General features: G+C 53.1%; 5 protein-coding genes across 6 annotated transcripts; 2 read left to right on the plus strand and 3 right to left on the minus strand.

The window, feature by feature from the left end:
* Positions 1–13,019: 13,019 nt before the first annotated feature.
* Positions 13,020–13,785, minus strand: LOC148591656 (feather beta keratin-like). The gene is made up of 2 exons (XM_088537182.1): positions 13,716–13,785; positions 13,020–13,336 (listed from the first exon to the last, which is right to left on the minus strand). The coding sequence occupies exon 2, from the start codon at positions 13,329–13,331 to the stop codon at positions 13,020–13,022; it is 312 nt and encodes a 103-aa protein (XP_088393308.1). The 5' UTR covers positions 13,332–13,336; positions 13,716–13,785.
* Positions 13,786–16,672: 2,887 nt separating this feature from the next.
* Positions 16,673–16,984, plus strand: LOC148591657 (feather beta keratin-like). The gene has a single exon (XM_088537128.1). It carries the CDS (start codon positions 16,673–16,675, stop codon positions 16,982–16,984), a length of 312 nt encoding a protein of 103 aa, XP_088393254.1.
* A 2,952-nt stretch (positions 16,985–19,936) lies between these two features.
* On the minus strand, positions 19,937–20,702 carry LOC148591658 (feather beta keratin-like). Its single transcript, XM_088537249.1, has 2 exons — positions 20,633–20,702; positions 19,937–20,253 (listed from the first exon to the last, which is right to left on the minus strand). The coding sequence occupies exon 2, from the start codon at positions 20,246–20,248 to the stop codon at positions 19,937–19,939; it is 312 nt and encodes a 103-aa protein (XP_088393375.1). The 5' UTR covers positions 20,249–20,253; positions 20,633–20,702.
* Positions 20,703–23,587: 2,885 nt separating this feature from the next.
* On the plus strand, positions 23,588–23,899 carry LOC148591659 (feather beta keratin-like). The gene has a single exon (XM_088537135.1). The coding sequence runs from the start codon at positions 23,588–23,590 to the stop codon at positions 23,897–23,899; it is 312 nt and encodes a 103-aa protein (XP_088393261.1).
* Positions 23,900–26,853: 2,954 nt separating this feature from the next.
* Positions 26,854–27,636, minus strand: LOC148591660 (feather beta keratin-like). 2 transcript variants are annotated; one of them, XM_088537179.1, is made up of 2 exons: positions 27,544–27,636; positions 26,854–27,186 (listed from the first exon to the last, which is right to left on the minus strand). In XM_088537179.1, the coding sequence occupies exon 2, from the start codon at positions 27,163–27,165 to the stop codon at positions 26,854–26,856; it is 312 nt and encodes a 103-aa protein (XP_088393305.1). In that variant the 5' UTR covers positions 27,166–27,186; positions 27,544–27,636. The 2 variants fall into 2 exon arrangements, with proteins under 2 accessions (XP_088393305.1, XP_088393307.1); XM_088537181.1 differs by having other exon boundaries at positions 26,854–27,170; positions 27,550–27,619.
* Positions 27,637–27,912: the final 276 nt, after the last annotated feature.

Here is a 27,912-nt window from a genome sequence, read left to right on the forward strand (position 1 = left end):
TGCTCTTTCATTTTCTGCTACTGTCTCCTCGCTGTCTTCTTCCACCTCAGCGCGCACCAAGAAAAGAACTGCTAGGTGGGAACTCCTACATGGACTGATGTCCAGCAGGAACTCTCCTGCAGCCCCGTGCTGCAGAATCTCAGGTCACCCCCATTCACCTCGTGCGCTGTGACGTCCATTCACATGCATCCTGTTTCCCTGTCTCTACTCAATAAAGCTCTTCTGCATCGCCGTCCGTGTCCCAGTGTTGTTCTTCCGTCGGTGGGACCTCTCCCAAGATGCCGAGGAAGGAATGTATTGCTCTGTGCAGTTCACAAAGGTGCTGCTGCTCACCTGCTGGAGTCTGAGGACTCCTAATCTTTCAGTAGCTCCAACCCTGCCTTCTAAGCTTCTCCACCTGTGTGGGATTCTTTGCACTCTTGCTGAACATTTCAGAGACTTCTATCCACTCTTGTGTGCGTGCACTGTCTCTTTTCCTAACATAAACCGTACACTGCAAAGCAAGTAGTAAATAGATGGTTAGTTGAACATGTCAGCTGTCTTGGGAACACATGAGAATGCTGGAAGAACCCCTCGGGTTCTTTGATATTGTTTTAACAGCAGCTCCAGGCTTTCCAGGAGCAAGGGCAGAATAAAGATAACAAAAAATAAAATAAAAAAAGTAATAATGAGAGCATTGGATGAATGTGTCACCTGTCTTGAGGACCCATGAGGATACCAGAAGAACCCATTAAGTTCTTTGATATTGTTGTAACTGCAGCTCCAGGCTTTCCAGGAGCAAATGCAGAAGAAAGACAGCAAGAAAACAACCACCTGATAGCAGTCAAAGAAAATCCTGCCGTGGAAGCTTTGGCAAAACGTGGTCCCAACAACTCACAGCTGGAGCATCATAGTTTCATGTTGTCCCCCAGGTGGGACAGAACTGCTTTCTGTAAGCCTTTCTTCGCCTGCACAGAGGATGCAGGAAAGCACCCAAAACAGTGCAACTCTGTGCCCAGGAAGCCGAGTGCTCTGTGGTCATTCCCTTTGGGCTTTTCTCCAAGGCAGCATGTCACTCCTAAGGCTGTCACTGCCCCCAGTGGTGTAATCTAAGCAATGCAGGGGTTAGGATCATAGTATCAAAGGACAGGTTACGTAGGAAGGGATCTCTGGAGTGCTCTAGCACAGCCTTCGGATGGATCCTAGGTAGCTCAGCCATTAGGTCGAAGCAGCTTGCCCAGGGCTTGCATTACCTGCTCTGCTGTGGCATTCTTCCATGTGAGGGTTGCAACTGCACAGCCTCTCTTGGCAACTGGTTCTGCTTCTGAATTTTCCTCTGGGTGTAAAAGGCTTTCCTATTATGTTGTTTGACCCTCTGTTCTTCCATGTCTATGGCCATTGTCTACTGTCCTCCAGCAACATACCCTAGGAAAGAGCTTGGCTCTGTCTTCTCAGTGACCTCCCCAGAACTGTGGGATAGCTGCCAGGAGGTGCCCACACCACAGCTGTTCTTCTCCTGACTCGGCACATCCCCTTCCCTCACAGTGGACTTCCTCTCCTCAACAGGCCGAATGCTCCAGACCCGTGACCAGCCTGGCAGCCCACCACTGCACACTATCCACTTGCTCCATGTCTTTCTTGTCTTAGAAAGAAACAAAAAATGGACATGGAATTTTACATGCAGTTGAATGCGTGTTGAACAGAGGTATCTAAGCACTTCCAATAAACTACTAGCTGTGCTCCTCTTAATGCACCTCACGATGCTTCTGACAGTCCATGGTGTCACAGAGCAGTTTTGCCAATTGCCACCATTCTGAAGGCTTCTCCCCAAGAATATCTGCATCTAGCCTTATGGCAGGGTGTTTTTTTGAGAAATTCTGCAAGTTGTTTTGGGACAGAGTGCTGGTCTCTTCTCCATTACTCAGGAAGTTGCTAGTCATGAATCAGAGTGATTCTCATGAATCAGCCTGCCAAGCCATGTCTCCTGCATAGTTCAGCACTGCTCTTTCCTCAGCTCTAAGCCCCTCTCCAGCCTTCCTGTTCATGAGATCCCGAAAATTCAGACTTTTTGTCTCTAGGCTCGGCATGTCCCCTTCCCTCAGAATGGCCCTCCTTTCCTCACAGGCCACGTGCTACATCCATGTGACCATCCCGGATGATCCCATGGCACTCACTCCATTTACTCTTTCTAGCCTGCCTGCTGGTGAGAGAGCTTCTTTGGGGAGCTCCTGAACACCCTTGAAGCAATTGGATAGCATCCCTTGCTCTTGCTCATCTTGCTCTGGGTCTCTCCCACCCTGCCTCAGCCTAGAAACTTTCCCCAGCACAAACAGGGCATTGATGTAAGGAGGGAGGCAACACGGACTCTCTGTAAGCCTTGATTCTCTTCCACCAGTGCAGCTTCATTGAAAGCTAGAACAATTCAGTCCTGCAAGAACTTGCAGGAATGCAGCCTTTCCAGGGCATCCCGCAGCCAGGGCTCTTCACTTGAGGTCAGGCTCCCAGTGAAAAAGATGTGCTCTGAGGCTTACAGGGCATTTCTTGGCAGAGCTGCTGCAAGAAACAGCCCGATGGAAGTGCCAGGGATCACAGAATCATTGAATCACTGTGGTTGGAAAAGACCTTCAACATCATCAAGTGCAACAATAAGCCCATCACCACCATGCCTACTAGACCATAAGCCTAAGTGCCTCATCTACATGTTTCTTGAATACTGCCAGGGACAGTGACTCCACCCAGGCAACCCGTTCCAATGCCTCACACCACTTTCTATGTAGAAATTTTTCCTAATATCTAACCCAAACCTCCTTTGGTGCAGCTTGAGCCCATTTCCTCTTGCCCCATCCATAGTTATTTTGGAGAAGAGATTGACCCCCACCTCACTACAACCTCCTTTCAGGCAATTGTAGGGAGCGATAAGGTCTCCCCTGAGCTTCCTCTTCTCCATACTCAATAACCCCAGCTCTCTCAGCCAATCCTTAAAACGTGTGTGCTCTAGCCCCTCCACCAGCTTCACTGGCCTTCTTTGGACACGCTCCAGCACCTCGATGTCTTCCTTGTAGTGAGCAGCCCAAAACTGAACACAGTATTCAAGGTGCGGCCTCACCAGTGCTGAATACAAGGGGTTGTTCATTTCCCTACTCCTGCTGGCTCATGTTCAGCTGGCTGTCGACCAGCACTCCTAGATCCCTTTCTGGTGTGCAGCTCTCCTGCCACTCTGCCCCAAGCCTGCATGGGGGTGTTGTGACTGAAGTGCAGCACCTCGCACTTGATTTGTTGAACCTCATACAGTTTCAGACCATCAATCCTGCCTGCCCAGACCCATCTGTAAAGTCTTCCTGCCCTCAAACACATCGACTCTTCCCCACAGCTTGGCGTCATCTGCAAATTTGCTGACTATGCACTCAATCCTCTCATCCAGATCATCAATAAAGATATCAAAGAGAACTGGCCCCAACACTGAGCCCTGGGGAAAACCACTCATGACCGGTCACCAACTGCATTTGACTCCATTTACCACCACTCTGTGGGCCTGTCCATACAGCCACTATGTCCTCCTCAGCTCCAAGGGAGAGCACCTAAAAGGCCAATGCTGCAGAGTTTCTACCCTCCTCTTCCTCTGGGAATGGTCAAGGGTCCACCTGTGATCACAAGCCAGAGTAACCCAGAGCTCCCCCAAAGCACTGTCTTTCTTCCTGGACAGCTTGGGAGAAAAAACATGGAGGGAAGGACCACATAGAAAAGGAGAAATGCATGCAGAAGGCCTTTTAATGAGTCAACAGAGGTAAAAAAGCTCACTCTGCATAGAGATCCTGAGGCACGGAGCACCAGGGATAGGCAAGAGCCTCCATCTGAAAAGGGAGATAGACCAGCACTGCCCTCAAGAGTGATTTAGGGGGTTCACGTGAGCATAAGACAGCACAGACAAGCAAAGGAAAGGGGAGAAGGAGGGAAAGGCAGACAAAGGCTGTACTATGAGAAAGCCCAACACTGAACCTCCCAGCCTTCCTTTGCAGAGGTAGGCAGGATCACACAGCCAATCTCAATGCCCAGCAGCTGCATCTTCACCACGATACCATCTTCTGGGTACATGGGGTTGCTTCTCTGAGGCCGTCACCAGCACGTTTAGCAGGGCAGGCACATGGTACCACAGGAGCAGCCACCAAGGCCAAGACCAGAGAGGCTGAAGCCCCTGGAGTTGATGGACACTCCCTGAGAGCTGAGGATGCTGCCAACAGCAGTGGACATGGAGGATTCCACAGTGGTGTTCTGAGGTGGCACGCATGGGTTGTAGCAGGACATGTCTGAGGATGAGTGGTGCATCTGTGGTAGAAGGCAAAAAGGAAGCAGAGGCCAGGGAACACATGAGGAATGGCCTGTGTCACCGTCACACGGGAGTCAAAGCACCTGTAGGGCCATCAGCTGTACACTGGGTAACCCAAAACACATCCTGCTACTTTGCCTGCACGCCCAGGACCCTGCCAAGGGCAACCAAAGCCAAAGAGGGTCCTGCCCTTCCCACAGCCCACAGGACAGGTGGGCTCCAGCCTCTCACCAGGCCACAACTTCTGTGCTCTCTCCCCCTCCTAAACACTCTCAACACCTAGCACAGCACAGCACAGCAGCTATCAGCTGAGATGTGCTGTACGTGCATGAGTGGGAGGAGAAAGAGCTTCAGACTCACCTGTTCCCAAGGAGGTGGAGGCAAGAGAAGTGAATGGGAGAGTGGAGGGTTTGGCTGTCTTTTATAGTGCTCCTGCACTGCCCTGGGCTCAGAGTCACCGAGGGCCTCCAGTATACTCACCTCAAATACAAAATAGCCCTAACTCATGGCACAGGTAGTGATAGCTGTCCCTTCAACATAAACTTCTCATTTCCTCATTTCTGGCATACTCATTCTGCCATAGAGCCTCCTTTCAAACGTTGGCATAAGAAACCAAATGTTTTCCAAAGCTGGAACATGGCAGTATGGGGAAAAGTGAACAATCAATTGCTGTTGTGGTCATTTGCAGACCCAATCATTGGACAGTGGCACTCTTGTGGGATTGTCTGTGACCCCTCTTCCTGGAAGGGGCCAAGACCTTCCCAGTTTCCTAATTCCCAGAAGAACACCCAAGGATCCACATTCATCAGGAGATGCCATATCCTTTTTTCTCTCTCCCTCCCAGCTCTGTCCAACTGCAACTGCTTGTTGCCCTCACTGACCCCCATGGGCTGCAATACAGAGTTTTTCTCTGTTCCTCCTGATACTCTTTATTCTGAGGGCAGATCTTTGCAAGGAGGCAAGGCTGGGATTTGGAAAGCCAAAGGTCACATGGCGTTGAAGCAGGCCAAGTAGCTGGAAAGCAACACAGAATGTTTTTGTGGTTCACTGACATCAAAAGAAAGACTAGAGAAAATGCGGGCCTAGCCCTCGGTTGAGAAGACAGCCTTGTGATGGTGACTGGTGGCTCACCATACAGGGGACGCTTTGGCCCTGTGTCTGGGTTTTGTGGAGGGGAAATAGGGCCTGACCCTTATAGCCTTCTTCAGTGTGATGAATGGCTTTGGCCAGGATGAAGGCAGAGCAGCGAGCATTGTTGAGTATCCAGGTTTGACAATGTCTCCCACAAGATCCTTATAACTCAAATGACAGTGTGCAGGCCAGAGAAGTGGGTGGTTCCTTGAAAGCTGTCTGTATTGCTGGGCTCAAAGGCTTGTGATAAGTAGTTGGAAGACAGTCAGTGGTGGGGCAGAGTGGGTGTTGATACTGGAGCCAATACCGCTTCAGCATTTCCTCACTTTGTGTCTGTAGCTGACACAAAACTGGGAGGAGTGACTCTTATAGCTCAGGGAGTTGTTCTACCATTGAGATCTATCTACTGGCAGCAGTCTCAGCCATTAGAAAAGGCATCTTCGGAATGGCTCCAGAGGCGTCAGCTTCCTGGCCATAGAAGCCGTGAGTGTCCAGAAATTCGCCAAAGATGCTGGCTGTGAGTAGAGATAGATAGGGTTGCAAAAGACATATCCATGCAGGCTAGGAATTGTCCCTGTCTAGTAAGCAATATATGTTCTTGTGGCATTAGGGCTTTGGCACAAATCCCCTCCCATGCACCAAAGCCGTATCAGGTTGAAGCACAATCCAGCACCGTTGAGGGCATATGGAGAGGACTGCGCAGAGTACGCCTGATGTGGCCTCAGCAGGGCTAAGTAGAAGGGGATGATCACGTTTCTTAATGTGCTGGTGAGACTCTTCCTATGGCACCCCAGAAGAGCAGTAGCTTTTTTGACGATGAAGACACATTGCTGTCTCATGGTTAACTTGTTACCCACCAGCATCCCCAGTCCTTCTCCAGCAGGTCAACCCCCAGCCTGTACTGGTGCGTGGGGTTCTTTGTCCCTTGAGGTAGGAGCATGCACTTCCCTTTCTCGAACTTCATGAGGTGCCCTCTGCCCAGTTCTTCAGTCTGAATAGGCCTCTCTGAACAGCCACACAGCCTTGTCATATACCAGGCGTTGCTCCCAGTTTTGTATCATTGGCAAACATGCTGAGGTTGCATACTATGCCTTCATGAAGGCCATTGATGAAGAGGTTGTGCAATACTGGAGTCAGTCCTAGCCCCTGGGGACACCACTAGCTACAGCCCTACAAATAGGCCCTTTGCTGATGATTGGAATATTCTCAGCCTGGCCATTCTGACACTTCTCCATCCACCTTGCTCTCCACTCATCTAACCCACACTTTATGAGCATGTCTATGAGGGTGTTATGAGAGACAGTGCTGAAAGCCTTGCATGCTTTCAGTCAAGGGAGACAACATTTAGCCTTCTCATCTACCAAGCCAGTCATCCCATCATAAAAGGTATTCGGGGTGGTTAAGCAGAATTTTTCCTTGCCAAATCCGTTCTGACTACTCTTGATCACCTTCTTATCCTTCACATCTTTAGAGACGACATTCAGGATAAGTTGATTCATCACCTTTCCAGGAGTCTGACTGGTCTGTAGCTGCCTGGGTTCTTGCCCTTTTTGAAGACTGGCATAACATAGGCTTTCTTCCAGTTCTCAGGCATCTTTCCTGCTCACCATGATCTTTCAAAGACGATGGAGAATGGCCTAGCAATCATATCCACCAGCTCCCTCAGCACTCTTGCGTGTATCCCATTGCGGACCATGGATTTGTGGCTGCTGTATTTGACAAAGAGATCTCCAGCCTGATCTACCTCAACTAAGGGTGAGTCTTCCTTTCTCCAGATTTCCTCTCTTTTCTACATGTTCTGGAATTCCTGAGGGATGGCCTACGTAAAGGCTGAAGCAAAAAAAAAAAGGTATTCTGTAATTCTGACTTCTCTGTATCTTTTGTCAGCAGTGCCTCTACCCCATTCAGTAGCAGGCCTACATTTTCCCTAGTCTTCCTTTTGCTGCCTGTGTACTGAAGAAGCCCTTCATGTTATCATTGGTATGCCTTGTCAGATTTAATTCCAGGTAGTCCTTAGTCTTCCTTTTCACATCCCTGCATACCCTGACACCATTCCTATATTATCATAGAATCATAAAATCATAGAATGCTTAAGGTTGGAAGAGACCTCTAGAGGTCATCTAGTCCAAACCCCCTGCACACGCAGGGTCACCTAGAGCACATGACACTGGACTGCATCCAAGCGGGTTTTGAAGATCTCCAGAGAATGAGACTCCACAACCTCTCTGGGCAGCCTGTTCCAGTGCTCTGTCACCCTCACCGTTAAAAAATTTTCCCTTAAGTTCCTGTGGAACTTTTGATGCTTCAGTTTCTGGCCGTTTCCTCTAGTTCTGTCGGTGGCCATCACTGAAAAGAGACCAGCACCATCCTCTTCACTCCCTTCCTTGAGGTACTTATAGACACCTATTAGATCCCCTCTCAGCCTTCTCTTCTCCAGGCTGAACAGGCCCAGCTCCCTCAGCCTCTCCTCATAGGGCAGTTGTTCCAGGCCCCTGATCATCCTTGTGGCCCTATGCTGGACTCTCTCCAGTAGCTCCACATCCCTCTTGTGCTGTGGGGCCCAGAACTGGACACAATACTCCAGATGTGGCCTCACCAGGGCTGAGTAGAGGGGCAGGATCCCCTCCCTTGGCCTGCTGGAGACGCTCTTCTTAATGCACCCCAGTCTTAATGCACCCTTCTTGGCCATGAGGGCACACTGCTGCCTCATGGTCAACTTGTCGTCCACCATGACACCCAGGTCTTTCTCTGCAGAGCTGTTCTCCAGAAGGTCATTGCCCAGCCTGTACTGGTGTCTGGGGTTCTTCCTCCCCAGGTGCAGAAACTTGCACTTGGCCTTGTTGAATTGCATGAGGTTTTTCACTGCCCAGTTGTCCAGTCTGTCCAGGTCCCTCTGGATGGCAGCACAGCCCTCAGGGGGATCAGCTACTCCTCCCAGTTTGGTATCATCAGTTTGGTATCATCATCATATTCCTCCCAAGTGGCTTCCCCTCTTTTTCACATTCTCTATACCTCCTTGCTCTGTTTGGATTTTGCCAGAAGTTCCTTATTTATTCATCCAGGTCTCCTGCCCCCCATACCTGACTTCTTACTCATAGGAATTCACCACTCTTGATCTTGGAGGAAATAATGCTTGAATACTAACCTGCTCTCTTGGGCTCTCCCTTCCTTCTAGGGTCTTAGCCCATGGGATTCCTCCAAGTAGGTGGGTGAAGAGGCCACAATTTGCTGTCATGAATTTTAGGGTTGTAATTCTTTTTATTGTCCTGCTTCTTCCTCACAGGATTCTGAACTCCACTATCTTAGGGTCACTGCAGTCAAGGCGATGCTCAGGCTTCACATCTCCAACCACTCCTTCAATATTTGTTCACACCATGTCCAGCAGCACACCTCTTCTCATTGACTCCTCCATCACCTATATCAGGAAGTTATCATCAGTGCTCTGCATGAACCTCCAGGACGGTTTGTACCTGTCTGCGTTGTCCCTCCAGGTATGAGGGTGGTTGAAGTCCTCCAGGAAAACCCGTACCTGTGATTGTGAGTTTCCTTACAACTGTCTATAGAAGGTCTTATCAAAATCATCTTCCTGATCAGGTGGCCTGTAGTAGATACCCACAACAGTGTCTCCCATATTAATCTGCCCTTTAATCCTTACTTGTAAACTCTCAGTTCACTCTTCTTCCACTCCTAGGCGGAACTCAATACATTCCAGTTGATCTCTCACATAAAGAGCTATTATCTCACATAAAGAGCAACTCCTCCACCTCATCTTCCTGGCCTGGTTTTCCTAAAAAGTACATGGCCATCTATGACAGCACTCCAGTTGTGAGAACTATCCCACCATGTCTCTGAAATTGCAAGGGGATCATGGCTATGAAACCGCACACAGATTTTTAATTCATCCTCTTTGTTATCCATGCTGTGTTCGTTGCTGTACAGGTATTTCAGGGAGGTAATCAAGCCTGCAGGTTTCCCAGGAGGGGTACAAGAGGACCCTCCATAGTTACATCTCATACACTCTTCAACAGTTTCATGCACCTGCTGGAGGCATCCCAATTTGAGCTGCACTGCCCTCCCACTGTAACTCTCCCTTCTTGACTAGTTTAAAGCCCTCCTAATCAGACCGGCCAATCTGTCAGGAAGGACATGCATAGCCTGATTATTGGGGTGGCTTCCATCTCTCCACATAAGTTGTCAGCCTTTGAATAGGGTCCCATGTTCAAAGAAACTGAAACTCTGTTCCATAAACAGCTGCGCTACTAGTTGTGAACTGGGAATATCTGTGTCTTCCTCCTCACATTCTTCCTCCTAACTGCGAAGATTGAGGAGAAGAAAAACTCAGCTACTAGACCCTAGACCAGCATCCCTAGAGCTCTGAAATGGTATTTGATGGTCTCCAGTTTCCCTTTGGTGTCGTTTATGTCCACAGATAGGATGAGGAGTGGGTAATACTCCTCTCATAAAGCCTTGACAGTTTCTCCATAACATCAGACTACATCAAGTAGTCATTGCCTCCTCACTGAGGTATGAACAAAGAGATTCCCTGCCCTAGAGATGTGGAGGCAGCTGAGATGTAGCCCAGAAGTGTACAGGGATGTCTTCAATAGCTGTGCTTGTTGGAAGAAACTCCATTAGCCCTCAAGAAAGAGCAAAGCCCGCCTACAAAGCTCCCTTTGTGTGCCTGAGACAGGAGCTATGCTCTGCCAAATGCCATGATGCCAGGGACAACCCGTGGTGAGTCACAACCAACTTGAGGAAGGCCACGTGTCACCCTACTGACATGAGGCTAAGGCAAGCGTGGGTGCTGGCTGCAGCCACACACCACATGCAGGGCGAAATTCCTCTTCAACATGGGCAGATCATAGAATCATAGAATCATTAAGATTGGAAGGGACCTCTACAGATCATCTAGTCCAACCCCCCTGCATTGCAGGCTCACCTAGATCATGTGGCACAGGATTGCGTCCAAGAGAGCTTTGAATATCTTCAGAGAAGGAGATTACACAACCTCTCTTGGCAACCTGTTCCAGTGCTCTATCACCTTCAAGGTTAAGAAATTTTTCCTTAAGTTCCTGTGGAACTTTTGGTGCTTCAGTTTGTGCCTGTTTCCTCTTGTTCTATCACTGGCCACCACTGAAAAGAGGCTGGCCCCATCCTCCTCACTCCCTAAAGGTATTTATAGACACTGATCACATCCCCTCTCAGTCTTCTCTTCTCCAGGCTGAACAGGCCCAACTCTCTCAGCTTTCCTCATAGGGCAGATGTTCCAGACCCTTGATCATCCTCGTAGCCCTGCACTGGACTCCCTCCAGTAGCTCCACATCCCTCTTGTACTGGGGCCCAGAACTGGACTCAGTTCTCCAGATGTGGCCTCACCAGGGCTGAGTAAAGGGGCAGGATCACCTCCCTTGACCTGCTAGAGACGCTCTTCTTAATGCACCCCAGAATCCTTGGTCTTCTTGGCCAAGAGGGCACACTGCTGCCTCATGGTCAGCTTGTTGTCCACCATGATGCCCGGTGCTTCTCTACAGAGCTACTCTCCAGAAGGTCAGTCCCCAGGCTGTACTGGTATCTGGGGTTATTCCTCCCCATATGCAGGACCTTGCACTTGGTCTTGTTGAATTGCATGAGGTTTCTCACTGCCCAGTTTTCTAGTCTGTCCAAGTCCCTCTTGGACTATCAGCTGCTCCTCCCAGGTTTGTATCAACAGCAAACTTGCTGAGGGAGCACTCTGTGCCTCATCCAGGTCATTGATGAATAAACTGAACAGGACTGGACCAAGGACTGACCCCTGGGGGACACTGCTCGCTACAGGCCTACAATGCTGCTCTGCAGAAGACTCTTCTAAGCACCAGGAGTGCACCAGCACCAGCACTGACAGTCCCAATGTTTGTGGACCTCATGGATGCTCCCACAGCCTGGAGGCCACGCAGGATGGCCAGATCCTTGTGGAAAATGGGCTGGGGGCCAGAGCAAACTGCATGAGTAAAGAAAGGCTTGTATTCAGGTATAGGAGTTTGTGGAAGGGACAAAACAACCTGTGCCATGTGCTACTTTGCATCTGATGTGAGTCTGCTGGAAAATTAATGTCCACCAATGGTTGATTCTGCACGTGGGGCAGTGCAGAGGCACTATAAAAGCCATCCAAACTCCTCATCCTCCAATCTACTCAGTCCTCAGACCCCTCAGGCAGAGTTGAACCTACTGAATGATTAGGAGTCCTCAGAGCAACTGCTGTCCTGCACCTTTGTGAACTCTCCAGGAGCAACCCCTTTCTCTCGGGACAGCTCGGAAGAGCACATGCACAAGGGGAAGGAGCACACGGGGACTCAGACTGGCATGCGGAAGAGCATTATAGAGTAGAGAGAGGAAAATGAGGTTGGTGTGAGGGGAAGCCCGAGAACAGGGAGCACGAGGGTCAGCTGAGAGTGCACAGCATGTGGGCATACAGATTCCTAGGCGTCCACCTGGCCAATTGGCAGCAGAGCCTGCCTAGGCAAGCGATGGATTCCTTGTGCCTGAGGGGAGAAAAAGACAGCAAGGACAAAGGAGGCAGAGGACAGGGTGGAAGGAGGGGAAGGCAGACAAAAGGCCACGCTGTGAGAAGGCCCAGACAGGCCACCTCTGCCCTTCCTTTTGAGGGGGAACAGGCAACACATAGACCATCTTAATCCAGTGGGCAGGAGGACCATCTCCACTGTTCTAGCATCCTCTGGATTCCTAGGGGTGCTCCTCTGGGGCGTCGAGATAATTTCCCCAGCAAGACCAGCGCATTGATGGAAGGAGCAGGACAACAGGGGCTCCCTGTAAGCCTCACTTCTGATCTCTTTCCGGAGCCATGTTCCATCTGAACCTCTTCCAACAGCACACCTTCCCCCAGAGCAAGAACCACTGAATGCCCCGAGAGCTCATGGGGATTCTGCCTTCCCAGAGCCTCCTGGAGCCAGGGCTCTTCACTTGGGCTTAGCTTCCCAATCCAAAGGGATTGGCCTCAGGGTGCCCTGAGGCTAAGAGGGCCCAACCAGATGGAGGAGCCAGGGATGTCCACCTCAGCTCCAACGGAGAGTGCCTAAAAGGCCGCTGCTGCAGAGTTCCCACTCCACATTTCCTCTGGGAGTGTTGAAGGGTCCCCCTTTGTCCACAAGCCACCCCTGTGCCTCCAGAGCATTGCCTGTGTCCGGAGGCAGCTTCAGAGAACAACCATGGAGGGAAGGACCACTAGAAAGAGTAGGCATGCAGAAGACCTTTAATGAGTTAACAGAGCTAAACAAGCTTGCTCCACGTAGAGCTCCCAAGGTACGGAGAACCTGGGGCAGCCAAGAGCCTGCACCCAGAAAGGGAGATGGGTCCACAGTGCCCCAAAAATGATTTAGGGGGCTCACATCATCAGAAGACATCAAGGACAAGAGAGGCAAAGGAGAGGGTGGAAGTAGGGAAAGCTCAGGGTGAACCTCCCAGCCTTCATTTGCAAGGGAGCCAGAATCAGGCAGACGCTCTGAATCCAGTGGCCAGGAGCTCCATCCTCCTTTGCGATCAAATCTTCTAAGTATGTGGGGGAGCTCCTCTAGGGCCATTACCAGCTCGTTTAGCAGGGTGGGCATCTGATGCCACAGGAGCGGCCACCAAGGCCAAGGCCAGAGAGGCTGAAGCCCCCGGAGTTGATGGGCACTCCCTGAGAGCTGAGGATGCTGCCAACGGCAGCGGACGTGGAGGATCCCACGGCGGTGTTCTGCGGGAAGGAGCTGAGGATGGGTCCAGGCAGGGTCACCACCACAGGAGAGGGCTCGATGACGACATTGGAGTCCTGGCACTGCCTGAAACAGGGCTCATTGCAGCTGTTGGCCAGCGGGGTGGGGCCGCAGGGCCGGCATGGCACGCACGGGTTGTAACAGGACATGTTCGAGGGTGAGAGGTGCACCTGTGAGAGAGGGCAGGGAGGAAGCAGAGCATGGGGGAGGCATGAGAAGACATTGCCATGAGGGAGATGAGTCCCCCACCTAGAGGGGTGGCAGCTGGAGGACATGAAGCCCAAAACACATCCCAATGCTTTGCCATAATGACAGGAGCCCTGCCAAGGACAGCAAGGGACAAGGAGGGTCCTGCCCTTGCCACAGCCAAACAGACCCCTCAGACATCTCCAACCTCTAAGCAGGCCACAACGTTGGCCCTCTCTCCCCCTCCCAAGCAGCCCCAGCATCCAGCACAGCACAGAGGAACAGCTATCGGCTGAGATGTGCTTGAAAAGCAGGAGCAGAAGGAAGAAAGGGCTTTACACTCACCTGTTCCCAAGGAGGCGGAGGCCAGAGAAGTGGATAGGAGAGTGGAGAGTTTGGCTGTCTTTTATAGTGCTCCTTCACTGCCCCAGGCCCAGAGTCACCCAGTTCCTGGGCAATAATTTTCCAGCATACTCACCTCAAATGCAAAATAGCTTTAGCTCATGACATGGGTGGTGTTCGTTGTCCCTTTAATGTAGCCTCTTAATTTCATCACTTTTGGCTTACCTATTAAGGCATGAGGGCTCCTTTTAAGTGCCAGAATGAGAGACCTGAGCCTTTCAGGGGCAGGAACATGTCAGTACATGTAGGAATCCAGGCACAAGTGCTCGGGGCAGTTCTGTGCAGAGGGAACATGTCAGCCCAGATGCCTTTGGTGGGGCATGTTGTGAGGCCCTTACAGGAAGGAGCCCAGCACCAGAAACTCCCGTGCCTGAGCTCAAGCCTTTGCTCTCCCCAGTACACTCTGGCCACCAGCCCACTGGCCCCCACCTGCCTCCCAGCTGCCTCCATGTCTCCAGAGCAGAGAAGCCCTTTGTTCGTGCCTCAGTGAGGAGGCAGTGGTTCTTTGATGTAGTCTGAGATGCTTTCACAGCCAAGCCCCTCCTCACCACATCCCCCGTAAGGTGCCAAGGGGCGTGGGGAGGGATGTATGCCAAAGCTCTAAAGCCATGATCACACATGCTGCCTGCTAGGCTGGGATCATCCTGGCCAGCACAGGAATGTCTCTACAACCCTATCTAACGTTACACACAGGCAGGAGCTGAGGGAATCTCCTCCACACTGCCAGCCTCTATGGCCAGGAAGTGGAGGCCTGTGTTGCTGTTCCATCAATGCCCTTCACCATGGCTGAGCCTGATGCCAGGAGGCAGATCTCAATGGCAGCAGAACTCCCTGAGGTTATTGGTCACTCCTCCCAGTTCTGTGTCAGCTGCAGACTTGCAGAGGGTGTACCCAGTCCCCTCCTCCACGTCACTGAGGATGGATTGAAGGGGTATCGGCCCTCAGATCGACACCCACTTTGCGCCCACATTGACTATCCTCCAGGTGCTGCTCATCCCCACCCTTGGAGGCCAGTAGCACAGACAGCTTTCAAGGGCACACACTGCCCACTTCTCTGTCCAGAACACTCTCAGGAGGGCTGTAAGACTGTTGTGGGAAACTATGTTGAAGCCTCTAACCTCAGGTTTAGTTGAGATAAGCAACGTGCGCTGCTCTCCCCTCATTGTGCCCAAAGCCAGTCATCTCATCGAAGAAGGCTATAAGGCCGCTCAGGCCCCATTTCCCCTTCACTAAATGCTGCTGACTCCTCCCAGTCACCTCCTTGTCCTTCATGTGCCTGCAAATGGCGTCCAGGATGATTTGTTCTATCACGCTGGCAGGGCTGGAGGCAAGGCTGAACGACTTCTAGGCTCTCACATTCTCCTTCTTGCCCTGCTCAATGACATGACTGACATTTGCTTTTCCCAAGCACTCAGAAACCTCCTAAGAGCACCGTGACATATGAAAGCTTTCTGAGTGTGGCCTCACAGTGACACTGGCCAGTTGCGTGCGCATTGTGGGTGCGTTGTGTCAGGTCCCATGGACTTGTGTTCATTCCACTTTCTTTCAGTGTTCCCTGTCTCCATCATCCTGTAGTGAGGGTGAGTCTTCTGTGCTCCAGATCTTCCAGAGTTCTCAGGGGCCTCACCTTCCTGAAGGCAAATCTTAGCGGTGAAGACACAAGGCCAAGGGGCCTTGGAGGACCTCAGATTTCTGTGTCCCTTCTGTGCTGACCTCACTATGGGCTATAGCTCTAGCACCAGCCTCCACAGTCATCACAAGGTCACTGAGCCATCTAGGGCTAGGCCCACCTTTTCCTAGTCTTCGTCTTGGTGCTGGTATACCAGAAAAGCTTTCTGTGTTGCTCTGCAGCTCCCTGGCCTGCTTCAACGCCACGTGACCTTTGACTTTCCTACCGCCAACCCTGCCTCCTTGCACAGTTCTCTCCCCACAGCAAAGAACATCAGGAGGAAGAGAGTCCAAGGCTGCAATGCATCCACTGCTGGGCGGGGGTCGGGACCATGAGCAGAGAGAGATGGAGAGAGCTGGGAGGGAAGGATGGAGAGGGAAGGATGCGGCCCATGCACATGCCCGCTGAGCCTTGGGTGTTCAGCTGGGGTTTGTCGAGAGCACCAGGAAGGGCTGGGGCCAGCCAGGAGCAGAGATCCCAGACAACCGCACAAGAGTGGCCCTGCCAAATACATGGCTCTGCACTGGAGCTCTCCAGCACACAGGCTATGACTTCCGCCCATAATACCATGTTCCTGCTCTGAAAATCCTTGGACCTCTAATGCCAGCACTTTTGTGGAGAATGGGCATGCCAAAAATGAGGAAATGGAAAGGCTCCACTGGGGTGACAACACACACCACCCATGCCATGAGCTAGGCTATTTTGCATTGAGGTGAGTGTGCTGGAAAATTACTGCTGAGGAACTGGGTGACACTGGGCCTGGGGCAGTGCAGGAGCACTATAAAAGCCGCTCAGACTCCCCACTCTCCCATCCACTTCTCTCACCTCCACTGCTTTGAGAACCAGGTGAGGGTGACGTGCTTTGGCTGCCTGCTCCTCCGCCTCTTCCTCCAGCACATCTCAGCAGATAGCTGTTCCTCTGTGCTGTGCTGGGTGCTGGGGCTGCTTGGGAGGGGGAGAGAGGGCCAACGTTGTTGCCTGGTGAGAGGTCAGAGTTGTATGAGGGGTCTGGTTGGCTGTGGTAAGGGCAGGACCCTCCTTGTGCCTTGCTGTCCTTGGCAGGGCTCCTGTCATTATGGCAAAGCATTGGGATGTGTTTTGGGCTTCATGTCCTCCAGCTGTCATCCCTCTAGGTGGGGGACTCATCTCCCTCATGACAATATCTTCTCATGCCTCCCCCATGCTCTGCTTCCTCCCTGCCCTCTCTCACAGGTGCACCTCTCACCCTCGAACATGTCCTGCTACAACCCGTGCGTGCCATGCCGGCCCTGCGGCCCCACCCCGCTGGCCAACAGCTGCAATGAGCCCTGTTTCAGGCAGTGCCAGGACTCCAATGTCGTCATCGAGCCCTCTCCCGTGGTGGTGACCCTGCCCGGGCCCATCCTCAGCTCCTTCCCGCAGAACACCGCCGTGGGATCCTCCACGTCCGCTGCCGTTGGCAGCATCCTCAGCTCTCAGGGAGTGCCCATCAACTCCGGGGGCTTCAGCCTCTCTGGCCTTGGCCTTGGTGGCCGCTCCTTTGGCAACAGGTGCCTCCCCTGCTAAACGTGCTGGTGTCAACCCCAGAGGAGCACCTCCAGGAACTTAGAAGATGCTATCACAATGAAGATGGACCTCCTGGCCACTGGCTTCAGAGGGTCAATGTATTGCCTGTTCCCCTCTCAAAAGGAAGGTCAGGGGTGGCCATTCTCAGGCTTCTCACAGCGTGGCCCCTGTCTGCCTTCCCCTCCTTCCACCTTCTGCTTTGCCTCCCATGTCCTTGCTGTCTTCTTCTGCCCTCAGGCACAAGGAACCCAAGGCCTGCCTACGCAGGCTCTGCTGGCCCCTCTCTGCCAATGGGCCAGGTAGATGGACGCCTAGGAATCTGCGTGCCCACATGCTGCGCTCTCTCAGCAGACCCTCGTGCTCCCTGTTCTGGGGCCTCCACTCACACCAGCTTCATTTTGCTCTCTCCACTCAATAAAGTTCTTCCACATGGCAGTCTGAGTCCCCGTGTGCTCCTTCCCCTTGTGCATGTGCCCTCCCCAGCTGTCCAGGGGGAGAAAGCGGTTGCTCCTGGAGAGCTCACAAAGGTGCAGGACAGCAGTTGCTCTGAGGACTCCTAATCAGCCCGCAGCTTCAACCCTGCCTTCCAAGCTTCTCCACCTACATGGGATTCTTTGCACACTCACTACATGTTCAATTGATGCTCTCCACTCTTGCATGCACGCGCTGACTATTCCATTAACATAGACCATACATTGAAAACAAGTAGTAAGGAGAGAGTGGGATGAAATTGCCTGCTCTCTTGATGCAGTAACAGAATGCCTTTGATCCTCATCTGATTGTGTCATAAGTGCAACACCAGGCTTTACAAGAGCAGGACACCAGAAAGAAAAGACAACAAGAAAAGAACAGCATGCGAGCTATAAGGGAAAGTCCTGGCCCAGAAGATTGAGGAAAACCCAACAGTTTAAACCCTTTAGCATTAGGGTTTCCTGTTATTCCCCAGGATCACAGAGCTTCTTTCTGCATCCCTTTCTTTCCCTACATGAAGGATGCAGGAGAATTTCCAGCACAGCCTGTCTCTGAGCTCAGGCAACAGAGTGATCCTTTGCCATTGCTGTACACCGCGAAGCACTGTGTCACCACCATTGTGTCAGTGCCTGCTGTGGGGAGCTCTATCCAACAGAGGGGTTGGCATGATAGGATTAAAGGAGAGTTCAAGTCAGAGGGGACCTCTGCAGTCCTCTGGTACAACCCACTGATCCAAGGCAGGTCAGCCATGAGAGCAGAGCACCTTGCCCGGGTCTTTATCTCCAACACTATGGCAAACCTCCAAGGATGGTGACTGCACAGACACACTTGGCAACCTGCTCACCTGTCTGGCCCAGTCTTGTCTTTCTGGAGGTGAAAAATGTTTCACCTTGTGTGCAGTCTGAACCTCTCTTCTTCCATCCTGTGCCATCTCCTCCCCTCCAACCATGTACCACAGAGAAGAACGTCATTTGTTTTCTCCTTGAGCTACCCAGAGTTACTGGAGAGCTGTCCACTAGTCCCCTCAGCATTGCCTTTTCTTCTCCAGGCTCAGCACATTTCATTCCCCAGAATGGCCCTCCTCACGGGCCAACAGCTACAGACCCATGAACGTGCTGGCAGCCCACCACCGCGCTCGATCCGTTTACCACATGCAAGCCTTGCAACAGACACCCAGAGCGGACACAGTATTCTTCATGCTGTTGAATGTGTTTTGAGCAGAGCTAGATGATCACTGCCATCAAACTACTGGCTCTGCTCCCGTTGATGTAGCCCGGGAGGCTGTTGTCAGTCCTTGGTGTCACTGAAGGCTCTTGCCAGTTGCAGCTGTCCTGAAGGGCTTCCCCAAGAGCAGCTGCATCTGGCCTTCTTGCTTAGGGCTGGGACACGGTGTTGTTGTGTGGGGACAGAGTGTGGGTGGCATCTCCACTACCCTGAAAGCTGCAGGTCATGGCTCAGAGTGTCTCCTGCCCAGCTCAGCCCTGCCCCTTCCTCAGCTGTCAGCCCCTCTCCAGTCTTCCTGCTGGAGAGACCAACGCTCTGAGGAGCTCCTGCCCACCCTTTGCACACCTGGAGAACACCCCTACCTCTCATCCTGCCCTGGGTCTCCCCCAGCTTGTCTCTCTCCAGACAACTTCCTCCACAAAGCCAGGGCATCAAGGAAGGAGCACAATGACGTGGGCTTTCCGTAAGCCTATTGCCTCCCATCCTCACTTCTGATCTCTTTCGGGAGCCATGTTCCATCTGAACCCCTTCCAACAGCACCCCTTCCCCCAGAGCAAGAACCACTGAATGCCCCGAGAGCTCATGGGGATTCTGCCTTCCCAGAGCCTCCTGAAGCCAGGGCTCTTCACTTGAGCTTAGCTTCCCAATCCAAAGGGATTGGCCTCAGGGTGCCCTGAGGCTAAGAGGGCCCAACCGGATGGAGGAGCCAGGGATGCCCCCCTCAGCTCCTTGGGAGAGTGCCTAAAAGACCACTGCTGCAGAGTTTCCACCCCACATTTCCTCTGGGAGTGTTGAAGGGTCCCCCTTTGTCCACAAGCCACCCCTGTGCCTCCAGAGCATTGCCCGTGTCCCCAGGCAGCTTCGGAGAACAACCATGGAGGGAAGGACCACTAGAAAAAGTAGGCATGCAGAAGACCTTTAATGAGTTAACAGAGCTAAACAAGCTTGCTCCACGTCGAGCTCCCAAGGTACGGAGAACCTGGGGCAGCCAAGAGCCTGCACCCAGAAAGGAAGATGGGTCCACAGTGCCCCAAAAATGATTTAGGGGGCTCACATCATCAGAAGACAGCAAGGACAAGAGAGGCAAAGGAGAGGGTGGAAGGAGGGAAAGCTCAGGGTGAACCTCCCAGCCTTCATTTGCAAGGGAGCCAGAATCGGGCAGACACTCTGAATCCAGTGGCCAGGAGCTCCATCCTCCTTTGCGATCAAATCTTCTCAGTATGTGGAGGAGCTCCTCTAGGGCCATTACCAGCTCGTTTAGCAGGGTGGGCATCTGATGCCACAGGAGCGGCCACCAAGGCCAAGGCCAGAGAGGCTGAAGCCCCCGGAGTTGATGGGCACTCCCTGAGAGCTGAGGATGCTGCCAACGGCAGCGGACGTGGAGGATCCCACGGCGGTGTTCTGCGGGAAGGAGCTGAGGATGGGTCCAGGCAGGGTCACCACCACGGGAGAGGGCTCGATGACGACATTGGAGTCCTGGCACTGCCTGAAACAGGGCTCATTGCAGCTGTTGGCCAGCGGGGTAGGGCCGCAGGGCCGGCATGGCACGCACGGGTTGTAACAGGACATGTTCGAGGGTGAGAGGTGCACCTGTGAGAGAGGGCAGGGAGGAAGCAGAGCATGGGGGAGGCATGAGAAGACATTACCATGAGGGAGATGAGTCCCCCACCTAGAGGGGTGGCAGCTGGAGGACATGAAGCCCAAAAAACATCCCAATGCTTTGCCATAATGACAGGAGCCCTGCCAAGGACAGCAAGGCACAAGGAGGGTCCTGCCCTTGCCACAGCCAAACAGACCCCTCAGACATCTCCAACCTCTAAGCAGGCCACAACGTTGGCCCTCTCTCCCCCTCCCAAGCAGCCCCAGCATCCAGCACAGCACAGAGGAACAGCTATTGGCTGAGATGTGCTTGAAAAGCAGGAGCAGAAGGAAGAAAGGGCTTTACACTCACCTGTTCCCAAGGAGGTGGAGGCCAGAGAAGTGGATGGGAGAGTGGAGCGTTTGGCTGTCTTTTATAGTGCTCCTTCACTGCCCCAGGCCCAGAGTCACCCAGTTCCTGGGCAATAATTTTCCAGCATACTCACCTCAAATGCAAAATAGCTTTAGCTCATGGCATGGGTGGTGTTCGTTTTCCCTTCAATGTAGCCTCTTAATTTCATCACTTCTGGCTTACCTATTTAGGCATGAAGGCTCCTTTTAAGTGCCAGAATGAGACCTGAGCCTTTCAGGGCCAGGAACATGTCAGTACATGTAGGAATCCAGGCACAAGTTCTCGGGGCAGTTCTGTGCAGAGGGAACATGTCAGCCCAGATGCCTTTGGTGGGGCATGTTGTGAGGCCCTTACAGGAAGGAGCCCAGCACCAGAAACTCCCGTGCCTGAGCTCAAGCCTTTGCTCTCCCCAGTACACTCTGGCCACCAGCCCACTGGCCCCCACCTGCCTCCCAGCTGCCTCCACTTCTCCAGAGGAGAGAAGCCTTTTGTTCGTGCCTCAGTGAGGAGGCAGTGGTTCTTTGATGTAGTCTGAGATGCTTTCACAGCCAAGCCCCTCCTCACCACATCCCCCGTAAGGTGCCAAGGGGCATGGGGAGGGATGTATGTCAAAGCTCTAAAGCCATGATCACACATGCTACCTGCTAGGCTGGGATCATCCTGGCCAGCACAGGCATGTCTCTGCAAGCCTATCTCACGTTACACACAGGCAGGAGCTGAGGGAAACTCCTCCACACTGCCAGCCTCTATGGCCAGGAAGTGGAGGCCTGTGTTGCCACTCCATCAATGCCCTTCACCATGGCTGAGCCTGATGCCAGGAGGCAGATCTGAATGGCAGCAGAACTCCCTGAGGTTATTGGTCACTCCTCCCAGTTCTGAGTCAGCTGCAGACTTGCAGAGGGTGTACCCAGTCCCCTCCTCCACGTCACTGAGGATGGATTGAAGGGGTATCGGCCCTCAGATCGACACCCACTTTGCGCCCACATTGACTATCCTCCAGGTGCTACTCATCCCCACACTTGGAGGCCAGTAGCACAGACAGCTTTCCAGGGCGCACACTGCCCACTTCCCTGTCCAGAAAACTCTCAGGAGGGCTGTAAGACTGTTGTGGGAAACTATGTTGAAGCCTCTAACCTCGGGTTTAGTTGAGATAAGCAACGTGCGCTGCTCTCCCCTCATTGTGCCCAAAGCCAGTCATCTCATCGAAGAAGGCTATAAGGCCGCTCAGGCCCCATTTCCCCTTCACTAAATGCTGCTGACTCCTCCCAGTCACCTCCTTGTCCTTCATGTGCCTGCAAATGGTGTCCAGGATGATTTGTTCTATCACGCTGGCAGGGCTGGAGGCAAGGCTGAATGACTTCTAGGCCCTCACATTCTCCTTCTTGCCCTGCTCAATGACATGACTGACATTTGCTTTTCCCAAGCACTCAGAAACCTCCTAAGAGCATCGGGACATATGAAAGCTTTCTGAGCGTGGCCTCACAGTGGCACTGGCCAGTTGCGTGAGCATTGTGGGTGCGTTCTGTCAGGTCCCATGGACTTGTGTTCGTTCCACTTTCTTTCAGTGTTCCCTGTCTCCATCATCCTGTAGTGAGGGCGAGTCTTCCGTGCTCCAGATCTTCCAGAGTTCTCAGGGGCCTCACCTTCCTGAAGGTAAATCTTAGCAGTGAAGACACAAGGCCAAGGGGGCTTGGAGGACCTCAGATTTCTGTGTCCCTTCTGTGCTGACCTCACTATGGGCTATAGCTCTAGCACCAGCCTCCACAGTCATCACAAGGTCACTGAGCCATCTAGGGCTAGGCCCACCTTTTCCTACTCTTCCTCTTGGTGCTGGTATACCAGAAAAACTTTCTGTGTTGCTCTGCAGCTCCCTGGCCTGCTTCAACTCCACATGACCTTTGACTTTCCTACCGCCAACCCTGCCTCCTTGCACAGTTCTCTCCCCACAGCAAAGAGCATCAGGAGGAAGAGAGTCCAAGGCTGCAATGCAGCCACTGCTGGGCGGGGGTCGGGACCATGAGCAGAGAGAGATGGAGAGAGCTGGGAGGGAAGGACGGAGAGGGAAGGATGCGGCCCATGCACATGCCCGCTGAGCCTTGGGTGTTCAGCTGGGGTTTGTCTAGAGCACCAGGAAGGGCTGGGGCCAGCCAGGAGCAGAGGTCCCAGACAACCGCACAAGAGTGGCCCTGCCAAATACATGGCTCTGCACTGGAGCTCTCCAGCACACAGGCTATGACTTCCGCCCATAATACCATGTTCCTGCTCTGAAAATCCTTGGACCTCTAATGCCAGCACTTTTGTGGAGAATGGGCATGCCAAAAATGAGGAAATGGAAAGGCTCCACTGGGGTGACAACACACACCACCCATGCCATGAGCTAGGCTATTTTGCATTGAGGTGAGTGTGCTGGAAAATTACTGCTGAGGAACTGGGTGACACTGGACCTGGGGCAGTGCAGGAGCACTATAAAAGCCACTCAGACTCCCCACTCTCCCATCCACTTCTCTCGCCTCCACTGCTTTGAAAACCAGGTGAGGGTGACGTGCTTTGGCTGCCGGCTCCTCCGCCTCTTCCTCCAGCATATCTCAGCAGATAGCTGTTCCTCTGTGCTGTGCTGGGTGCTGGGGCTGCTTGGGAGGGGGAGAGAGGGCCAACGTTGTGGCCTGGTGAGAGGTCAGAGTTGTATGAGGGGTCTGGTTGGCTGTGGTAAGGGCAGGACCCTCCTTGTGCCTTGCTGTCCTTGGCAGGGCTCCTGTCGTTAGGGCAAAGCATTGGGATGTGTTTTGGGCTTCATGTCCTCCAGCTGTCACCCCTCTAGGTGGGGGACTCATCTCCCTCATGACAATATCTTCTCATGCCTCCCCCATGCTCTGCTTCCTCCCTGCCCTCTCTCACAGGTGCACCTCTCACCCTCGAACATGTCCTGCTACAACCCGTGCGTGCCATGCCGGCCCTGCGGCCCCACCCCGCTGGCCAACAGCTGCAATGAGCCCTGTTTCAGGCAGTGCCAGGACTCCAATGTCGTCATCGAGCCCTCTCCTGTGGTGGTGACCCTGCCCGGTCCCATCCTCAGCTCCTTCCCGCAGAACACCGCCGTGGGATCCTCCACGTCCGCTGCCGTTGGCAGCATCCTCAGCTCTCAGGGAGTGCCCATCAACTCCGGGGGCTTCAGCCTCTCTGGCCTTGGCCTTGGTGGCCGCTCCTTTGGCAACAGGTGCCTCCCCTGCTAAACGTGCTGGTGTCAGCTCCAGAGGAGCACCTCCAGGAACTTAGAAGATGCTGTCACAATGAAGATGGACCTCCTGGCCACTGGCTTCTGAGGATCTACGTATTGCCTGTTCCCCCCTCAAAAGGAAGGCCAGAGGTGGCCATTCTCAGGCTTCTCACAGCGTGGCCCCTGTCTGCCTTCCCCTCCTTCCACCTTCTGCTTTGCCTCCCATGTCCTTGCTGTCTTCTTCTGCCCTCAGGCACAAGGAACCCAAGGCCTGCCTACGCAGGCTCTGCTGGGCCCTCTCTGCCAATGGGCCAGGTAGATGGACGCCTAGGAATCTGCGTGCTCACATGCTGCGCTCTCTCAGCTGACCCTTGTGCTCCCTGTTCTGGGGCCTCCACTCACAGCAGCTTCATTTTGCTCTCTCCACTCAATAAAGTTCTTCCACATGGCAGTCTGAGTCCCCGTGTGCTCCTTCCCCTTGTGCATGTGCCCTCCCCAGCTGTTCAGGGGGAGAAAGCAGTTGCTCCTGGAGAGCTCACAAAGGTGCAGGACAGCAGTTGCTCTGAGGACTCCTAATCAGCCCGCAGCATCAACCCTGCCTTCCAAGCTTCTCCACCTACATGGGATTCTTTGCACACTCACTACATGTTCAATTGATGCTCTCCACTCTTGCATGCATGCGCTGACTACTTCACTAACATAGACCACACATTGAAAACAAGTAGTAAGGAGAGATTGGGATGAAATTGTCTGCTCTCCTGATGCGGTAACAGAATGCCTTTGGTCCTCATCTGATTGTGTCATAAGTGCAACACCAGGCTTTACAAGAGCAGGACACCAGAAAGAACAGACAACAAGAAAAGAACAGCATGCGAGGCATAAGGGAAAGTCGTGGACCAGAAGATTGAGGAAAACCCAACAGCTTAAACCCTTTAGCATTAGGGTTTCCTGTTATTCCCCAGGATCACAGAGCTTCTTTCTGCATCCCTTTCTTTCCCTACATGAAGGATTCAGGAGTTATTTCCAGTGCAGCCTATCTCTGAGCTCAGGCAACAGAGTGATCTTTTGCCATTGCTGTACACCGCGAAGCGCTGTGTCACCACCATTGTGTCAGTGCCTGCTGTGGGGAGCTCTATCCAACAGACGGTTTGGCATGATAGGATTAAAGGAGAGTTCAAGTCAGAGGGGACCTCTGCAGTCCCTCTGGTACAACCCACTGATCCAAGGCAGGTCAGCCATGAGAGCAGAGCACCTTGCCCAGGTCTTTATCTCCAACACTATGGCAAACCTCCAAGGATGGTGACTGCACAGACACACTTGGCAACCTGCTCACCTGTTGGGCCCAGTCTTGCCTTTCTGGAGGTGAAAAATGTTTCACCTTGTGTGCAGTCTGAACCTCTCTTCTTCCATTCTGCACCATCTCCTCCTCTCCAACCATGTACCACAGAGAAGAACATCATTTGTTTTCTCCTTGAGCTCCCCAGAGTTACTGGAGGCCTGTCAATTGGTCCCCTCAGCACTGCCTTTTCTTCTTCAGGCTCAGCACATCGCATTCCCCAGAATGGCCCTCCTCACAAGCCAACAGCTACAGACCCATGAACTTGCTGGCAGCCCACCACCGCACTCGATCCGTTTACCACATGCAAGCCTTGCAACAGACACCCAGAGCGGACACAGTATTCTTCATGCTGTTGAATGTGTTTTGAGCAGAGCTGGATAATCACTGCCATCAAACTACTGGCTCTACTCCCGTTGATGCAGCCCGGGAGGTTGTTGTCAGTCCTTGGTGTCACTGAAGGCTCTTGCCAGTTGCAGCTGTCCTGAAGGGCTTCCCCAAGAGCAGCTGCACCCGGCCTTCTTGCTTCGGGCTGCGACATGGTGTTGTTGTGTGGGGACAGAGTGTGGGTGGCATCTCCACTACCCTGAAAGCTGCGGGTCATGGCTCAGAGTGTCTCCTGCCCAGCTCAGCCCTGCCCCTTCCTCAGCTGTCAGCCCCTCTCCAGTCTTCCTGCTGGAGAGACCAACGCTTTGAGGAGCTCCTGCCCACCCTTTGCACACCTGGAGAACACCCCTACCTCTCATCCTGCCCTGGGTCTCCCCCAGCTTGTCTCTCTCCAGACAATTTCCTCCACAAAGCCAGGGCTTCAAGGAAGGAGCACAATGACGTGGGCTTTCCGTAAGCCTATTGCCTCCCATCCTCACTTCTGATCTCTTTCTGGAGCCATGTTCCATCTGAACCCCTTCCAACAGCACCCCTTCCCCCAGAGCAAGAACCACTGAATGCCCCGAGAGCTCATGGGGATTCTGCCTTCCCAGAGCCTCCTGAAGCCAGGGCTCTTCACTTGGGCTTAGCTTCCCAATCCAAAGGGATTGGCCTCAGGGTGCCCTGAGGCTAGGAGGGCCCAACCGGAGGGAGGAGCCAGGGATGTCCACCTCAGCTCCAATTGAGCGTGCCTAAAAGGCCGCTGCTGCAGAGTTTCCACCCCACATTTCCTCTGGGAGTGTTGAAGGGTCCCCCTTTGTCCACAAGCCACCCCTGTGCCTCCAGAGCATTGCCCGTGTCCCCAGGCAGCTTCGGAGAACAACCATGGAGGGAAGGACCACTAGAAAAAGTAGGCATGCAGAAGACCTTTAATGAGTTAACAGAGCTAAACAAGCTTGCTCAAGGTAGAGCTCCCAAGGTACGGAGAACCTGGGGCAGCCAAGAGCCTGCACCCAGAAAGGGAGATGGGTCCACAGTGCCCCAAAAATGATTTAGGGGGCTCACATCATCAGAAGACAGCAAGGACAAGAGAGGCAAAGGAGAGGGTGGAAGGAGGGAAAGCTCAGGGTGAACCTCCCAGCCTTCATTTGCAAGGGAGCCAGAACAGGGCAGACGCTCTGAATCCAGTGGGCAGGAGCTCCATCCTCCTTTGCGGTCAAATCTTCTCAGTATGTGGAGGAGCTCCTCTAGGGCCATTACCAGCTCGTTTAGCAGGGTGGGCATCTGATGCCACAGGAGCGGCCACCAAGGCCAAGGCCAGAGAGGCTGAAGCCCCCGGAGTTGATGGGCACTCCCTGAGAGCTGAGGATGCTGCCAACGGCAGCGGACGTGGAGGATCCCACGGCGGTGTTCTGCGGGAAGGAGCTGAGGATGGGTCCGGGCAGGGTCACCACCACAGGAGAGGGCTCGATGACGACATTGGAGTCCTGGCACTGCCTGAAACAGGGCTCATTGCAGCTGTTGGCCAGTGGGGTGGGGCCGCAGGGCCGGCATGGCACGCACGGGTTGTAGCAGGACATGTTCGAGGGTGAGAGGTGCACCTGTGAGAGAGGGCAGGGAGGAAGCAGAGCATGGGGGAGGCATGAGAAGACATTGCCATGAGGGAGATGAGTCCCCCACCTAGAGGGGCGGCAGCTGGAGGACATGAAGCCCAAAACACATCCCAATGCTTTGCCATAATGACAGGAGCCCTGCCAAGGACATCAAGGCACAAGGAGGGTCCTGCCCTTGCCACAGCCAAACAGGCCCCTCAGACATCTCCAACCTCTAAGCAGGCCACAACGTTGGCCCTCTCTCCCCCTCCCAAGCAGCCCCAGCATCCAGCACAGCACAGAGGAACAGCTATCGGATGAGGTGTGCTTGAAGAGCAGGAAAAGGAGGAGGAAAGGGCTTCACACTCACCTGTTCCCAAGGAGATGGAGGCAAGAGAAGTGGATGGGACAGTGGGGAGTCTGAGCGGCTTTTATAGTGCTCCTTCACTGCCCCAGGCCCAGAGTCACTGAGTTCCTGGGCAATAATTTTCCAGCATACTCACCTCAAATGCAAAATAGCTTTAGCTCATGGCATGGGTGGTGTTCGTTGTCCCTTCAATGTAGCCTCTTAATTTCATCTCTTCTGGCTTACCTATTTAGGCATGAAGGCTCCTTTTAAGTGCCAGAATGAGAGACATGAGCCTTTCAGGGCCAGGAACATGTCAGTACATGTAGGAATCCAGGCACAAGTTCTCGGGGCAGTTCTGTGCAGAGGGAACATGTCAGCCCAGATGC

Source organism: Tinamus guttatus, unplaced genomic scaffold, assembly GCF_059628265.1.
Source record: "Tinamus guttatus ecotype Peru unplaced genomic scaffold, ASM5962826v1 Tinamus_guttatus_pri_ptg000732l, whole genome shotgun sequence".
Classification (NCBI taxonomy): domain Eukaryota; kingdom Metazoa; phylum Chordata; class Aves; order Tinamiformes; family Tinamidae; genus Tinamus; species Tinamus guttatus.

What these genes read in the sequence shown, in the direction of transcription:
- LOC148591656 (XM_088537182.1), bottom strand. Translation starts at nt 13,331, where the DNA reads ATGTCCTGTTACAACCCGTGCGTGCCATGCCGGCCCTGCGGCCCCACC.
- LOC148591657 (XM_088537128.1), top strand. Translation starts at nt 16,673, where the DNA reads ATGTCCTGCTACAACCCGTGCGTGCCATGCCGGCCCTGCGGCCCCACC.
- LOC148591658 (XM_088537249.1), bottom strand. Translation starts at nt 20,248, where the DNA reads ATGTCCTGTTACAACCCGTGCGTGCCATGCCGGCCCTGCGGCCCTACC.
- LOC148591659 (XM_088537135.1), top strand. Translation starts at nt 23,588, where the DNA reads ATGTCCTGCTACAACCCGTGCGTGCCATGCCGGCCCTGCGGCCCCACC.
- LOC148591660 (XM_088537179.1), bottom strand. Translation starts at nt 27,165, where the DNA reads ATGTCCTGCTACAACCCGTGCGTGCCATGCCGGCCCTGCGGCCCCACC.